At 40.0% G+C, this 14,587-nt stretch overlaps 1 protein-coding gene across 2 annotated transcripts in view; it reads left to right on the top strand.

Annotated features, from left to right (window-relative positions):
- Nucleotides 1-14,587, top strand: part of PLPPR1 (phospholipid phosphatase related 1) — a 122,330-nt gene that overhangs the window by 77,974 nt on the left and 29,769 nt on the right. For both annotated transcript variants that reach the window (XM_050328446.1, XM_050328445.1), the window contains exon 3: nt 13,301-13,489. In XM_050328446.1, coding sequence (XP_050184403.1) covers nt 13,301-13,489 — 189 coding nt within the window. The remainder of the gene's footprint in view (nt 1-13,300; nt 13,490-14,587) is intronic.

Consider the following 14,587-nt stretch of genomic DNA (forward strand, 5'->3'; position numbering starts at 1 on the left):
GTATTTAAGTATTCCAGCAAGTTTCATACATTCAGGTATTTCTGGGGCTGTGGAGAAAAAAAAAAGAGAGGGAGAGAGAAAAAAAGATGCCCTTGGTTTCTTTTAGTTTAATATCAGAATAGTCAAAATATATCTCTGCTCCTGTACTGTTGCTAAGAAAAAGAATCATTCTGAACAGATGCCATTTTAATGCAGACTTTTGTGTTAAGAAAATTTCTTACTCTGTGCCATAATTTGTTGATCATTTTAAGGTGTTATGTGCTGGGAAACAGCAGTTTCCTGGCTGTGTACCATTTGGAACAGAGTAGAGCATGCCACTTGCTGAAAAGCCTCATAGAACCTGCTAGAGGGACGATAAATAGGCTATGCTTAGGCCTTGAAGGTTTTAATAACATTTGGTAATAGTGATAACAAAAATAGAATCTAAAAAATCTGATACATTCCTCCTCTTAATTCTCTTCTCCCCCTTGTATAAAACTGACCCTGACATTTATCAGGAAGGCTTTCAGACCCCATGTTTTTGGGGTCCTAAGGAAAATTATAATTCTCAGTTTTTGTTAAGAGAAGACTCTTTTTGTTAGGAGAAGAGATTTTCACACACAGATTAGCCAACAATTTCATAGGAAGTTCACAATGCCATTGTTTCTACAGCTGTTTGAGGAACACATTTCATTTTACTATTGCATAACTAGTTTTTGCCATAACAAAGGCAGTGATCTGTATGTACCTGAGGAAGACACCTTACATGAAATACAGGATGTATTTATGAGAGACAGAAAAAGTGAGGGACATACCATGATGTCCCATATACAGAAGGTAAATTAGGGATTCTGGCTCTGAAAGCAAGACTCAAATAATTTTAGAGAGTAGTTTTCTTCTGTAGCAGACAAACAGCTTACTGATCACCATCTTTCAAGTGGGTATCATGCAAATGTTGCTTTAAGTCCCAGTGTTACTGTATATTTAAAACTTTCCTTAATTTTCCTGAAGAATTCCCCTCCTGCAATTGGGTGATGCTGTGACAGTCTCAAGTTTAGTTTAAAAACAAAGAATTTCCAGCTTTTTATTGTGGTGAAAGAAAATATATGAATGTAATTCCTGACAGAATTTTAAATTTTTGTCTTTTTACACTATGCATATAGACAGACTGGGGATTGTTGTAAATGTTACAGATTTTAATACAGGAAGGTGAGACCAGGTTCAGTAACCTCTACGCTATTAGTGAACAAAGTGAGATCACAGGGTGCCAGGACTGAGAATCAGCCCTGAGTAAAAGACCAATGTACTGAATATCTCTTCCTTTTTAGCTCTGACCCCTTCAGTCACCAGCTCACTGCTGTATTGGCTTTCTGACAGAGAACCTTTGTGAACTGTCTTCAATAAGGTTTAGGGGGAAAAGAAAAAAAAAATTCTCTCTGTTGTTTGTTAGCCTAGGAAAACTAACACAAGATAAAATCCTACTGACATGAACTCCTGGGTTCATTCTTTGTAAGTGATCATTTGCATTATCAGTGTGGTTGCTTCTACTTCAGAGTCAGTGGAGAATGAAATGGGCACTCTGAGGGTAAAATGGTGCTATTTAAAATTGCCTCCTGGGAACACCTCTCTTCTTCAGGTCAGCAGCTACTGTCAGAGTGCAAACATAGGGAAGTTGGGTCCATGATCTGCTGTCAGGGAGCAACTGATGTTTGTGAACAAATACTCACCAAGAAGGATGAACCCATCTATTCTTCCTGCTCATGATAATCCCATTTGCAACTGCTGGCTGCACATTTACTGGTCTTAAAATCATCCTCTCCTGTTTTAAACTACAAAAGCCAAGGACAAAGACTTCTTTTAAAAGTCAGGATGAAGCCCACAGTAGATTATTAAACAAATTGTTACCAACACCAGAGGACTTGAAATTCCAACTCTACTTTAAAAAATGAAATGATCTTGTGAAAAGTAACAGGGGAAACCCCAAATATATTAGAAACATAAAACATTACAGACGCTGCATGGTGGTTTGGTAGTTTGGTATTTGGAATGTAATGTCGCATTAATGCCCCCTGCTGATAAGCCTTCAAAAATCTACTTTGAATTAAGCTCAGTATTTAATAGGCCTCTTTCATCAAAATAATTAAAAAAAAAATAGCATCTATCTCATCATAACTGGGTTTTTCTTATATAGATCCCATTTCTTTTAAGTCTACTACATAACAACGTCCATGCCGTCACAAAAACAGTAATAGATATGTCCCATATGAACCCTTTCTGCTCTTGGTTTAGTAAAAGGGACGAAGTGATGTAGCATGACTGAGTAGAAACTAAATCTCAAAGGAGAGAAGGAATCTTTTTATAATGATTTCATAAAGAAAGAAAATTATTATAATGAAGTATAGCTTGCCAAAGCAGAGAAATTCCAAAAGGGTGAGCAGATATACAGGGTTATACTAGAAGGAACTGAGTCACAGAATCACTGAGGTTGGAAAAGCCCTCTAAGACCATTGAGTGCAACCATTAATACAGCACTGCCAAGTCCACCACAAGCCCATATCTCTAACCCACATTCCTAAATCATAAACCTTTTCACTGCATTTATTATCTATTTTCTAGTTAAATAAAAGATTTAATTAGTGTTTATTTTTATAGAGTTACTTGGGTTTATATTTTTCCTCTCCAAGCATTGGGAGGAATGCTTTTCGTTTGCTGTTGGTGATTCAAAAGACACTACTGCGTTTTTTCCAGTTTCCATCACCTGTGCTGTTGCATCTTTCCTTTGTCCATTCATCTTCCTGCCTCTCTGAGGTACATAAAGCCTCGTGCGAGTGTCTGTAGCACTGGCTGACCACCTGAACCTTGTAGGACACCTGCCCCATTTTTAATAGTCTTGAAGTTAATGGGCCCTTTCCTCACTTGTAGAGTGGTCACAGATCACAAGTGAGAAAAGGGGAAAAAAAAAAAAGAAAAAGAAAACAGTAGGACAGAACTGGTCATCCACTGTTTGGTCAGCAGCAGACATGCAGTCTTTGGACATTAAGGGCATGAGATGCCAAATTCTTCCACAGCCAGTTCTGCTGTAGCAGACAATAAGCAGCCTAGGATTTTCACTACCACAAAGAGTAAATATAAGAATAAGGATATGTGGGATAGAGAAGGAGGCCAAACTGCTATAGATGACAATTAACTTTCTTAATTGTCAAAGTTGGTGCCATATTTCATAGAATAATATGGTTGAAAGGGACCTTAAAGATCATCATGTTGCAACCCCCTGTCATGGGCAGGGACACCTTCCCCTAGACCCCTAGGTTTCTCAGAGCGCCATCCAACTTGGCTTTCAGTGGATCTGGGAGTATTTATCGACTCTCTGAGGTTGTATCTATGAGGGCAGTACCTTGTGACACATTGATCTGATATGGCACCTCTTCACCTCTCAAGCCTACTCAGCATTCAGGACTGATGTCAGAGGAATCACCCTAAAGATCAGAAGGTGTTGTCAGCATGAACTTGACAGCAGTCTGAGAGGGGAAGGTAGCCAAGGAGTTAGTGAGTTTGTTCATGTCATGTCATTATTGTTCCCTTAGAAAGATGTGGGGTGTTTTCCAAGTCCTTACTCCCCCTGGCACAGCACACATTTCCATCTACTGTTGCAGTGTGTGTAAGAGTTAACCTTGCCAGTCACCTGCCCAGGAGTACTATGGGATGAATGTGAATGTGGACTTCCTCCCATCTTCTTACAGATCCAGAAAGAATTGATGGAGGAGACAGAAACAAGAGTTATTACAATCAAATCCATCTGTAATGAAAAACCAAAAAACCCACAGAGGTCGTATGCAGCTTAGATTTTTTTTGTTTGTTTGGTTGGTTGGTTTTGGTTTTGTTGTTGTTTTTTATATGGAGAATTCTTGACTTTGAAAAGACATGCTGGGAGAAAAATGTCTTTTTAATTAATAGAAGTAGAAAAGTTTTATAGCTTGTAATGGACCCCTGCAACTGGAGTCTGGAAACCCACCAGCTCCATATCAGTCTTCTGGCAAACACTGTTTCCAACAAACAAAACCCACTGTCTCTAATTATTCTTATCTTATCTTGGTATCTCACCAAATACAAAGATATATTGTCTCTGGTGCTTTGGACATGGTTTGTTTTTACACACAGACCTTGGCTACATAAAGACTATTACAGTTAGGATGTACAGCTCATGGTGTGGTGTAGTTGTCCTTTCTCCCTTCAAACTCATAGTTTCAGCCTGTGATCCATCCATGGGTCACAGTTAATCTGCTAAAGAAAGTAGACTTAAATTTATTATGTGAAAAACACCCATGAAATGTGAAGGTCTACAAATTAAAAGGTTGTTTTTTTTTTTTAAACTGAGAAAGCTAGAGAAGTGTGTAGAGTGTACTGAGTTACATCTGATAATCAAGGTGCCTCATACTGTTACTTCTTTTATTTTCCATGTATGAAAAAGTTGTACTGGTTACAGCATTTTTATGCTCTTATGTCTGTTGCCATTAAGAGAGTTATACTGCTTTAACTGCACAGTTAGAACTGGAGAAATCTGTATTTTTATATGCATGAGCTCTTAGGTCATTAAGTTTCTGCGGTGTAGCACCTTGCCATTCTTCAAGGACCATTACATAAATAAGAAGCTGAAAGAGTTTTTAACCAGATGTCAGTATCTTTAGAGGTCATGCTGCTCTCACAAAACATCTTGTCCTGAAATAAGTGTTTTAGGGGAATATATGAAGTCCTTTTTGTTTGTCTGAGTGTTCTCTTCCACCTTATAAACTATACCTAATTCAAACTTAATTACTAAAATGGTGAAATAAGGCAATAAGTTTTTGAAATGGACTTGTAAAAAGCTCTGCAGAGGCTGCTTTTGATTTCTACACAGCTCCAGCTTCAAAAGCCTGTGTGTGTTAATAAACCCTCTTGTCTTCCAGCTGCTTCCCAGCTTGTGCCAGCATGCTGACTGGACTTAAAAACTCCTGTAACAAAGCCATGTCCTGTAGCAGGCTACTGTCAGACCAGACCATGATTTCTGTGTGCCACAGTTGCATAAGAAAACTGGTTTCAGAATCAGATTGCAAAATCAGTTATATAAGGTGTGAAGGAGAGAAAACAATTTGAGGAGTGGCACTTTAGAAAGATTACTGGGTTTTGTATTTAATCTCACACTGTAAAATAAATGGTTATTCAGCATAATGAAAACATTCAGTTGGGCTTGTTTTACTATCAAATGGCATTCCAATATAGGTTGTTTTTCTTCTTAGTCTCCAAGTGAAGTGTTTGTTCATTGCACAGTGTAATGTGTAATGAACAGTCCTTTGTCTCTTTTTTTGTTATTGTTTTTTCGCATTATTTGCATAAAAAGTAGATGACTTGCTGCATCCAGTTTCTTGGCAACATAAAGATTGTGCAGTCAGCCAGATCCTTACAACAACAAGAATTCAGTGCAGTCACAGGTTTTAAGAGCCTTTGTTGTCTGATACACTTCCCTTTCTACAGACCTGGGTATGCTAAAGAAGAGTGAAGGTGAAACCTTTTAAGTCATGTCATTTGTGATAAAATGTCACAGAACAGATTCTTAACAAAGTGCTGTACGTGACCAAGTCTTTTGTTGATCCCTGAAGAGTTCATTCTGCTAACTCACATTAAAAGCTAATGAAATTTTAGCTGCTACCACATCTGGATTAGGTGGGCTTCTAATTAATGGCAGTCACCATCTTCTTTGTTATTTGTGAGGACAGGCTTGTCTGAGGGGGTGTTTAACATTTCCTCACCACTTGACCACTCCACATCATGAAAATGTAGACCATTCTTAAGAAGTTTTACTAGGTCTTTCAGAATATACAGTTTCAGGAGTCCTGAAAAATTCCCCAGAGACATACTGTAAAAAAGCTTGTCAAAGTAATTAAGTCAGATTATACAAATCCAGTATTCTCTAGGTGTCTGCAGTTCTTTGCCAGTATCGGAAGGAAGTTTGACAATTGAAGAAAACAAAACATAACTAGTGGAACGTGTTCTTTCTTTATGTCAGATACAAGCCCTAGAAGTAAGAAATCTGTATCAGCTGAAGGTTGATTTGCTAATTAGAAATCAGCTGGCCACAAATAAGTACAGCCAACAGCTATAAAAAATTACTGATCCATTAACTAGCATGAGTTTCTGAGACCTCACCCTAATCAGGATACTTTCGTAAAAAGACTTGGCAATTTTTGGACAGAGGCTTGATCTGCTTTTAGAAAGGTAAAAGTGGGGTTTGAAATTAACAATAAATATGATTTCTTCCAACTGTCTGTGCTTTTGATATCCCTCTGCTGCAGCTGCAAGACTGGAGTTCCCATCTCCAAGTCAAAATGGACTGTCTTCTTTCGCAGAGAAAGACTTACACCCATACCTGGGCAAAACAGACTGGGATGTACAGTTAAATATTTCTGATATTAGAGAGCAAAGACGCACCTTAACAATTCCTTCCAGCAGTAACTTACGAGTTACTCCAGTACACACATATGCTATGACTATTGGATACTCCAGTGTGTCTGTTCCAAGAATTGTGCTCTCATCACCTCAAAGAAGCACAGCAGAATTTTCCAGGTTTTGCATAAAAATGTGTCATTAGCATTTATTCGGGCGGGGGGGTAGAAATATGATTAAAATGGGTGGAAAATGTGAGCCAGCTCTTACACCACGTATGCCAAGAGTTGAAAACACTTGTGCAGGTTTTTGGAACTCTGCTTGTGAAACTGTGGCAGTTTTAGTTAATTAACTGAAACCCACTGAAGTTTGCTGGAAGCAAAGTGAGCAGGGGTATTAATAGTATCTCTTTAACTGTATGCATGTCAGTACTGGTTTGGCTTCTTTCAGGAGGAATAAAAGTGTATTTTATGTTGTCATTTGTGTGCAAGAACACAACTGATAATTGAACATAGTTGATAATTTTTCAATTATCAGTCATAAGCATTAAAGACATTGTAAGATATATTATGAGTAGTGTGTGGGAAGGCTGATGAACTGAAAGAATTAACCTATTTTTGTGTAAGTAGCAGCAGTACTTGGGTGGTTTCAAATTTGTTCATATGGACTTTGCAATATGATTTATATGAGTTACAAAACACAACAAAAGGAGATCTTTGCAGTGGCTGTGTGCCTGTCTTATGGGACACCTTGAGATTTTATGGCTGGAGGGTACACAAGAAATTTTTACAGCCTCTTCTTTTCTCCCTCAGTTTCTTGCTCCTCTGTTAACAACTGAGGAGTCTTCAGTGTAGGCTGATCAAAAAATTCTGCCTACCACCTTATCTTCCCTCTTCCAACATCTCTGTCTTTTACAGCTTTATGCCCCTTTCCCAAATGGAGTTGGCCTCTTGCTTTCTTACTTGCAAAACAGGGACCTCTTTCCTATAAGAGAATTAAATATATATATATATATATATATAAAAGACCTCCCAGTTGTTAAGGAAACTGGGAATTGCTTTGCTGTGAATTATGAGAGTTCATACAGTCTGGGACTTCAGTCCTACTATCTGGTACTATAATAATTTGATGGTGTGTGGAGGGACAGATGTTAATGTGCTACATAATTAATCCATTTAAATAGCTGACTTTGAGGAAGAAAACCCAGTTGCTTGAATCCAGGTTTAAATTCATGCATGAGTTTTTAAATGGGGCTGAATCAGATACACAGTGCGTTTTCTTTATACTACCATGAATGAGCTTCTGCAGAATTGGGACCTAAGGATGTATATCACTGAGCTTTTTCATGTGCAGATTATTGACTAATCCAAAAAAATCTGGTCCAGAAGAAAGGTATATCTTGGCTCTACCAGAGGCTCTGCTATGACCTAAGGGCAGTCATTTTATCTCCTCGGCTTTTGTCCCCTCTCTGTAAAATGGTGATAAGAGCATTTTCTTATCTTACAGTGGAGTAGTGGTGATAAATATTGAGGATTATGACATAGTTAAATACTGTGGTAATGGAGGCCATTAAGCACCTTAAACACTTCTATTCATTGGCTGCTTTTCTAAAGTGAATTATTGAGCATTTTTTATTTTTTCCCAGTAAACTTAAGGAAATGAGTTTATAAGGTTTAATAAATAAAGCCTGTAAAATGTCAGCATTAAAATGTGTTGTGTTTTCTGAATTATGTAACTGGATGTTTCGTATCTTTCTCTTAAGTCAGCCTACCTGCTCTTCTCACTGCTCCCTTCAATGGATGTAAACCTGAAAATAGGAAGAAAAGGCAAAGTTGCCATCTGCTATTAATAGACTATGGCTACAAAATTCAGGGATTTCTACATTTGTAATTTTGGATCCTAGTTTTATAAATTGAAAAAGGGGAGGGGACTGAAATTGATAAGGCATCTGTGACCAGTAAATTGAAATGAGTTTTGGGGAATTTTTAGGGTACCTGTCAAGGGAAATTAAACACACACTTGTTCTTGTATATAAAGAAAAAAGTGATGAAAAATGCATTAGGTAGAGTCCTACTGCCATAATTCTACAAGGAGTCTGCAAAGATGCATCAGGATGTACATATCCTTTGTGTACATTTGCAGTAGCACCCATCCCAAGAGCAGCTGCCTGGGTCACTTCTGCCTGGCTGTGGGTCCATCCTCAGCCTGTCTCTGTTGCACAGAAGTGGCCACTGAGCTTCAGTCCTGGAGCATTCAAATTCCAAGATGTCTACAAGGCAACACTGCAGCTGTTCCTTATCTCAGCACTCAGGTAAAGTTTCCTTCCTTGCAGGGAATCCTTCTGTCTCTTGACATCCTGCTTCAAGCCAGTTTGACATCTTCTTGCACTTGGACCTTCTTGCCTTCTGTGCCTCAGTCACAAATTACCATTGTGCAACAGTTGCAATTAGAATTTCCCCTGTACAAACAGCCAGTTATCTCAGTCATGTCGCAGTAAATACATGTGAAATAGTCACCTAGTGGAACAGAAAAAGAAAAGGAAAAAGGAAAGGAAGAAGAAAGGAAGTTCTCCAGGTTTCTGGTTGCCTTTTGCTAGGAAGCTGCTTGGAGCAGTGCCTTAGGATAAGGCACAGGAACATGCCACACAGATGTGGTCAGGTCTTCCCTGACTGTATGAACAGCAAAAATTTTGCTCACGTTAGTGGTAACAGCTGTACTTCACATCATCCCTTGTCATCGCGCGACTGTGGTAGAATCTGTTGAGCTGGAGGTCTAATTTCCAATATCTGCTGTTGCTGTTTCCATGAGACAGTGGAGACCTAACCTATGGGATATGATGTGTTCTCAATTCAGATCTTTTTGCAGATTTTGTATGCTTGTTTTCTTTCTCAAAAGAACAAAACACAGAAACTGAAGTGTTAACAGGATTGGGTTCATTATTGAGGTACCTTAAGGCCTGGCTGGACAAGGCTTTGAGTGGCCTGGTCTAGTGCAAGGTGTCCCTGCCCATGTCAAGGGATTAGAATGAGATGAGCTTTAGGTCCCTTTTAGCCCAAACCATTCTGTGATTCTGGGATCTATAATGTTCTAGGTCAATGTCAATGTAAGTTGGTAAGTATTTTAGAATGAGAGAATCACAGAATATGCTAGGTTGGAAGGGACTCACAAGGATCGTTGAGTCCAGCTCCTGGCCCTGCACAGGACCATCCCGAAGAGTCACACCCTGTGCCTGAGTGTATCATGCAAACATTTCTTGAACTCTGTCAGGTTTGGTGCTGTGACCACTACCCTGGGGAACTTGTTCCAGCACCCAACCACCCTCTGGGTGAAGAACCTTTCTCTAATATCCAACCTATACCTTCCTTGACACAACTTGAGGCCATTCCCTGAAGTCCTGTCACTAGTCACCACAGAGAAGAGAGAGTGCCTGCCCCTCCTCTTCCTCTCACAAGAAAGCTGTAACTGCAATAAGGACTCCCCTCGATCTCCTTTTCTCCAGCTGGACAGACCAAATGCCCTCAGCTGCTCCTCATACAGCTTCCCCTCAAGGCCCTTTACCATCTTCATTGCCCTACTTTGGACTTAATGGATTAATATCTTTCTTATATTGTGGTGCACAAAACTGCACATGATATTCTAGGTGAGGTCACCCCAGGTCAGAGCAGAGCAGAACAATCCCCTCCCTCGCCTGGCTGTCAGTTCTTTTCCTGATGCCTTCCAGGACACAGTTGGTCCTCCTGGCTGCCGGGGCACTGCTGACTCATGGCCAATTCACCAGGAACCAGGACCCTCAGGTCCTTTTCCCGGACTGCTTTCCAACCTCTCATTCCCCAGTCTGTCTGTACATCCAAGGCTGCCCCATCCCAGCTGTAGAATCCAGCACTTTTCCTTTGTTGAACTTCATATGATTGGTGATTGCCCAGCCCTCTGATTTGTCAAGGTCTCTCTGCAGGGTCTCCCTGCCTTGGAGAGAGTCAGCAGCTCCTCCCAGTTTTGTGTCATCTGCAAATTTGCTCAGTGTTCCTTCCAGTTCTGAACGTGTCAAACTCGCTTATGAAGATGCTGAAGAGCACAGGGCCTAAGATGGAGTCCTGTGGAACCTCACTAGTGACAGGTGGCCAGTCTGATGTTACCTTATTCACTATTACCTTTTGTGTTCAACCCATGAGCCAGTTGGTCCCCCATCACATGATGTGTTTATCATATGTTTGTCCAGAAGGATCCTGTGAGAGACAGTATCGAAAGCTTTACTGAAATCCAAAAAAATTACATTGACTGGTTTCCCTTGATCAACTAGGACATGAAGGAGGGGGTTTTATGCAGCACAGAGGCAACATTTGGCAATGGGAAAGTCAGAGTTAATTGTGCAGCTGCCATCTAGAGCCCACATTTGGGATAAGTGACATATTCCTCATGTGTCAAAACCCAACATTTTTTTGAAAAGCAGTTTTTTTCCATATGACACCCAAAGAAGGTTATAAGTTCAGTAACCTGCTTTCTCCCTTTCCCAATAAGAGGAGAAAAAACGACTGTGTATTGTAGATTTACCTTTTCTCTCCCCTGTTTGCTGGCTGTGGCTGACAACCTAAAGTATGTCTGGGGTGTGTTTGGGATAGGAAGGGTGGGCCAGATTGCTTCTGAGGTGCTAGAACTGAGTTTAAATACCTGTATATCCAGGAATCATGTAATCTCCAAATGTTAATCTGGGCATGTCAGCCAGTGATAATGTCATTGCCTTCCTCTGATGTTAATTAATAAAACTGAGTTGCCCAGAGTTGATCAGGAAAACTGCAACTGCACGAGGACTTAAATTCAGGTCTAAATTAAGTTCTGAGTCCTTAGTTATAGGGCTGTGTTTGTTTATAGGGAATCTCATGGACTCATCCAGGGTGCTGTAAGGGTCTCTGGGGAATACACAAATAGCAACATCTTGCTTTATGTTTGCTAAAAAAAAAATTAATTTTGGGCAGGTATAAGGTCTTGAAAATAATATGGCTACAAAATAAGATTATTCATTTTAAAGGTAAAAAATGGGAGAGGGTGTGGAATCTCTGAACCAGGGCTTCATTGTGACCTTCTTAAGCTGTTTTACTGGGAAGACTGCATCCTTGAAGATGTTCAAAAGCCATCTGGGAAGCCAGCTGAAGGTGTCTCTGCTTGAGCAGAGGAGGGTGGTCTAACTGACCTCCAGAGGTCCCTCCCAACCTCAACCACTCTGTGATTCTGTGATCCTCTACTTTCGTCTATGACTTCTCTCGTTTTGTGGGATTTTTTCTAATTTTAATCGAACTCTCATTCAAATATACAATGGCTTTAATGGCTGGCTGTGTGTCAGAGCACGTGTGCAAGTTCAGGCCAAAGGAATGCAAAGATAGCTTCAAGTGTATATTTGCACTGGAACTACCAAAATTAATTTTCAAAAGTCTTGCAATAATCTCACAGCATACAGTTTTGATGCAGAAATCCTGGAGACAAAATACCAAAACCAGGCGACTTTGGCATTGGTTTTTTCACTTTGTTCATTGTTTTGTGTAGTGTGGCAGGATAACTTGTATATGTAACAACGCCTGTAATAGTGGCAGAAAGCACTACTGTTCATAAAGAGGATTCTGAATCAAATCTTGTGTTTGTAATAATTTAGAATCATAGATTCATAGAATGGTTTGGTTTGGAGGGAACCTTTAGGGGCCATCTAGTCTATCCCCCCCTGCAATGAGAAGGAATACACCTTCCAGTAGACCAGGCTGCTCAAAGCCCTATCCAGCCTGGACTTGAACACTTGCAGGGATGAAGTGTCCATCACCTCCCTGAGCAACCTGTGCCAGTGTTTTACCACCCTCACTGTAAAATACATCATCCTTATATCTGATCTGAATTGATCCTCTTTTAGTTTAGAACCATTACCTCTAAAAAACCAGTTATAAATCAATATTGCTGTTTCTGTCATTGTTGAGGATTGTGATGTGAGATTTACTTTGCAGTCTGGCAGAGAGGGAACAAGAATTAGTAAAAATCTGCTTACTGTTATGAGGTGAGGGCAGTGACAACTTTGTTGAGATTGTTCTGAGATGTGTTGTTGAAACAGTCCTAGAAGCTGCTGCAGACACTGACATGCACAATAACTGTGGATATACACCAAAAAAGTGGATAGCTGAGGTTCCAACCAACCCATTTAGCAGCCATAAACTGTGAAAACAGAGACCAGAACGGCTCCCTGCAGTTTATATCTAAAAATGAAATTTCAGACTCAAGCCATTTTTTTCAAAAGCAGCTATGCTGGAGTGGGGAAGCAAGGCAATGTACAGGAGCCCCCACAGGTTGATTGGAGGGTCAGGACTTCTGAGTACACTTCTAAAGCCTTACTCATAAGAAGCAGCTCTAAGAAAGGGTGAGTGGTAGCAGGCAAGTTCTCTACTGGAACACAGAGGGCTCTTCTGGATTACCACAAGGTGCACGTTCCCCAGCACGGGCTTGCAGCTGCAGGAGGGAAGCATTTTGGCTTTAGCTTCCTTTTTCCTTTGTACTAATCCTTTCCCACTGTGCACAGGTTTTAGCTGTAACTGCTGCTGGTTCCTGCCCCTTGTCCTGGCGCTGCCATCGATTGTTGCTGCTGTTGACACTCACATGCCCTTTGATGAAGTGGCTGTCACAGCCCCCATCCCTCTGCATGGACCTGCTCCTATCTGAGACGTTCATTAGTGTCGTTTGCCAAAAAGGTTTATGTAACAGATGTTGCAAAGCAAAAGCACAGAAGCACACACACACACTCACACCCCATTATGGCAGGGGCTGTCAGAGTGACGGTGAAGGGAGGATGGTCCACACGACTGGAATAGCTCATAGGCACAGCTGCATCTGTTCAAAAAGCAACTAACGCCTCTCTGTGATTATGCTTTATTTTCAGCTTGTCATCATGGCTGGGACTGTTCTGCTCGCCTACTACTTTGAGTACACCGACACTTTTCAGGTGCATATCCAAGGTTTCTTCTGTCAGGATGGCAATTTGATGAAACCCTACCCTGGGACAGAAGATGAGAGCTTCATTTCACCTCTTGTGCTGTACTGTGTGCTGGCTTCCACTCCGACAGCTATTGTGAGTATAAGGAATTATTTGAATTCTCCATGAACCTCTTCATAAATAATAGCAATAATCCTGTGATATCTTTGTGTCCCCTGTTCTGTCTGTTCAGCAGTAATTAATTCACACTTAGACAGATCTCTGTTTTGCCTCAACCTAATATGATCTTCATCAGTTATCTCCAGAAGTAATTATTCTGAGCTAATCACAATGCAGGATTGAGGGGTAGAGCTTGTTAATCCTTGTACAATAGCTTGCTCACTTCACTGATTAGTTGTGAATTGCCAGGGCTCCAGAGAGGTTCTAATGCAAAGGTTATGTATTACTGGAAATAAGAAAACAGGATAAAGCTGAAGTAAAACCCAGGTCAGACATGCAGTATATCCAGGATTATTTCCTGCTATATTAAAAATACTGTTGAAGGGCTTTAAAAGGCTTGGATGAGCAGAAGGATGCTAAATACATGAAGGCTATTTCTTTTTTATTTATAATCTCTTTATTTTTGGCACTCACATCCACTAAACCTTTTTTTTAGCTGGTTTTCTTTACTATCCAACCAGCATGCTGCAATGTAGCTGTTTTGTGCAGATGAAAATACTCAATTAGCTGAGTACATACAATTCCAAACAGATTATTGCAATCACTGGTTAGCAAAACTTTGGCCCTCTTCTGTTTTCTGTGCAGAAGGTTGCAAATTTCACCAATTTTTTTTGCTGCATTTGTAATTACACGGATAAATTCATATCAGATTCTGTCTTTATGGACTTTATTATATTTTTTTCCTTTTATTTCTTTCCTTTTAGTATTTCTTCCTGATAATAATTTTGCTTTTCATCCCTTTCAAAAGTTGATTGAAGCTGTACATGGCATATGTGCTTGTGAATGGTGAGTGCTTCACCATAGTCCATTTTAAGTTTTGTTCTGTAGTAATTTTAGTGCATGAAACAGTATTCTTGTAACATAATGTGGTAAGAATTGTGAAAGGGATCTGCAGAAGAGCCTATAGGTTTCGGTACAGGATACTTTCTGAAAGCAGGTAGAAGTTTTGAAATGGATTACCTCAAGAGTTTATGAAAATCCCCATTTTTGACTTTGATTTTACTTTGAGCTTCA

This window comes from Myiozetetes cayanensis, unplaced genomic scaffold, assembly GCF_022539395.1.
Source record: "Myiozetetes cayanensis isolate MyiCay16 unplaced genomic scaffold, myiCay2020 scf4, whole genome shotgun sequence".
Classification (NCBI taxonomy): Eukaryota; Metazoa; Chordata; class Aves; order Passeriformes; family Tyrannidae; genus Myiozetetes; species Myiozetetes cayanensis.